General features: G+C 45.0%; 1 protein-coding gene across 1 annotated transcript in view; it reads left to right on the forward strand.

Moving 5' to 3' along the window:
- The first annotated feature begins 813 nt into the window (after positions 1–813).
- PYGL (glycogen phosphorylase L) overlaps positions 814–2,840 on the forward strand; it is a 20,413-nt gene continuing 18,386 nt past the window's right edge. Inside the window, exons 1-2 of the mRNA XM_019518355.1 lie at positions 814–962; positions 1,501–1,583. Of these exons, the coding sequence (XP_019373900.1) occupies positions 893–962; positions 1,501–1,583 (153 nt within the window). The 5' untranslated portion in view covers positions 814–892. The remainder of the gene's footprint in view (positions 963–1,500; positions 1,584–2,840) is intronic.

Below are 2,840 nucleotides of genomic sequence, written 5' to 3' on the forward strand. Positions count from 1 at the left end.
ACAAGCCCTGTTTGTAACAAAACATTTTAAAGCTCCTTCGACAGCAGCTCCTTTGTCGGGCAGTGTCGGCTGATGCCAGTCCGGAAGCTCAGAATTTAAAAGGTCGCTCTTCCACTTCCCCACCAGCACCCTGGCAAAATGTAGGAGCCGCTGCCAATGGGCAATCTCTGAACGAGACCCTCGGTGCTTGGGGGGGCGGGTAGCCAGTACTTGAGACGGCTGGGGGGCCTCTGGAGCTGGTTGCAGACAGTACCTGGCTGGTCTGGGCAACTCCTGGCTGCAGACTGAAGGGCTGGCAGCCTTTATCTACCACTGACTTTTCTCCTCACTCCCCAGATTCTTTGCAGACCCATGAAATCTGCCCTTAACTCTGAAATCCAGGGCTTTCCAAAGTAAGGATGCTCCAGTGGGTGTAACAGGGGATGACATCCTCACATGTGTCTAGGTATCTTAGATGCCTTCTAAGGCACAAGTGAATGATACCCCAGTAGCTAGTGACCCAATTACTGTGCTCACACTAGGGGGCTATCAGTATTTCTCTTGACTGGCTTTAACTTGTTTTTCTAACTCAGTTTTATGCACTGTTTTCATGGCAGCCTTCTTCTTTTTTTTTTTTAAGCTGGACAGAGGATCATGAACTTGGGAGTCTTTCTGTTGACTGCTATGGGGGTTGGCTAGTCTTCATCTGTTGCACCTTCACTGATGTCTACAAGGCTGTCATTTTGGACAGGGCATATGTGCACTGTGTGTTGTATGGACAGATGCAGAATATCACGTGATAACCCTATCTTAATTCCTGCCTCCCCTCTCATAAACAGCATCAGTATGAGTCCTGTGATTTGTGTTCCAGGTGGTCCTCGCCTTGCCATATGACACCCCAGTGCCTGGATACATGAACAACACAGTCAACACCATGCGGCTGTGGTCTGCTCGGGCCCCCAATGACTTCAACCTCCGGGACTGTCAGTACTTCTTTGTTTGAGCATTAGCTTGCTGGTTTTCTCAGGCTAGTTGGGTTCTTTGGGGCAAGGGAGATAGCAGGGAGGGGCTGTAGTGAAATTATGGATAAAATGCACCTGGGGCCAAGACCAAAACTTGCTATTTATGCAACTCTAAACTCATGCAGAAGGGGGAAGTATGAGAAGCAAATGTGTTGAATGTGCACGTGTGAATCTAAAGTTATTTTCTGTTGAATCTGCTAATGACAATGCATAGTTTTACTTGGTTGAAGAGATATTCCATGCTTGCCAATCTGGCAGCACTTCCTTGGCTGAAGCTGTGTTTGTCTGAATGCCTTTGGACAAACGTAGCAGGAAACCGAAGGCTCTGGGTTGTTTCCTGACTGTCCTGCTGGCTGGTCAGCAAACCTGTATTGCTTTTATTTTTCTTTCTTTTTTTCCCTTACATCCAGCTAGCAGCCACCTTCCAAATGCCTGACACAAAGCCTGTCAAGCTGCTTGTGTGATGTACAGGTGCATTGACTTTGTCATTCCCTCCTAGTTAATGTTGGAGACTACATTCAGGCCGTCTTGGACAGAAACGTGGCTGAGAACATCTCGCGTGTCCTGTACCCGAATGACAATGTAAGTCCCCCACCTCCTTGGAGGCAAAGCTGGCTCTTCTTGAAACCTACTAAAGATTTGACTGCTGGAGCCTGTTAGCTGGTGCTGTTTGAAACACTGGTCCTTGCAACTCGGAAGCAGATTTATCCGGCCGTCAGCGTGGTTAGCAACCAGAGCTTTGTTTGCAGTGGGAGCATAAGAAACAGTAACAAAAGAACCAGGACTCCTAATAACTCCTTGATGCATTGTTCAAGTCTTGGCAGCGCACCAAAGAGAGGCTGAGATCCTGCTTCAAATGACGCTGGATCTTCAAAGCCAAAAACTGCTACTGCTGAAATTGCCAACTGAGGCTTTTTAAATACTTTCCAGAGGCCACAAAAGCAGTTGGCTCATGGGAATTGCCTTTGGCTGGTATTACTCTGCCCCTGTAGTGGAAGGCATAAACCATTTCCAGCCTAAATCTGCATTGCAAGGGCTTTAGAAGTATTGACGAAGTTCCTCTTCCTGCTGAATTTTGACACATCATCTGTAAACAAAAAAAACCAAAATCAAAAACATTGGGGGCTTTGGCGTTTTGTTTTCCTTCAAGAAATATTGCTGGCTGTGAATGAGCATGGATTAGTTTAAGATGCTTGGGATTCTTAAAAACTAAACTAGAACATTATTTTTTTTTACCCAACAAAATCGGACCGTTTGTGCCACTCGGCATTTCAAAAACCAGTTAGAACTAGAAGTATCCAGTGAAAGTGTGGGTTACATTTAAACCTCACTTGAGCTTGTGTCAGACTTTCCGCCCTCTGTGCACCAAACTACATTGGTGTTTCTAGCAATCTTGCTGCCTTGCATTGTTCTTGCAGTAAGACCAATGATGCTTGCCATCCCTCAACCCTTGCTACCAGGGCTGCAGCAGTCAGGAAGGTTTGTGTCTGCCAAGGCCTGTTTTAGATGTAAACTCGTCCAGCTGTTGAAGTATAATTAGTGTCCCTGATGACACACAAATCACTTTCATTGGACTTTAGTTATAAACCACCTGCTCAATCTGTTGCTCCTTATTTTAAGACAAATGGTACCATCTAAAAGAAATCAGATGACTTCAATATATTTAAGCACATGTATCCATTTGACGCGCTGTATAGGTTTCAAATAGCTTGGTTTTGCTTTCCCAGAATCTCTCATCTGGCATTATTTTCTGGTTGTCTTATGTTAGCTCATTATAAGTTCGGGAACATTTTATGAAAATCCACCTTCAATTGCGTTTAAAAAAAAAAAAAAAAAAAA

The sequence above is a fragment of the Gavialis gangeticus genome, unplaced genomic scaffold (genome assembly GCF_001723915.1).
Source record: "Gavialis gangeticus isolate Ggan-Ray unplaced genomic scaffold, GavGan_comp1, whole genome shotgun sequence".
Taxonomy (NCBI): Eukaryota; Metazoa; Chordata; order Crocodylia; family Gavialidae; genus Gavialis; species Gavialis gangeticus.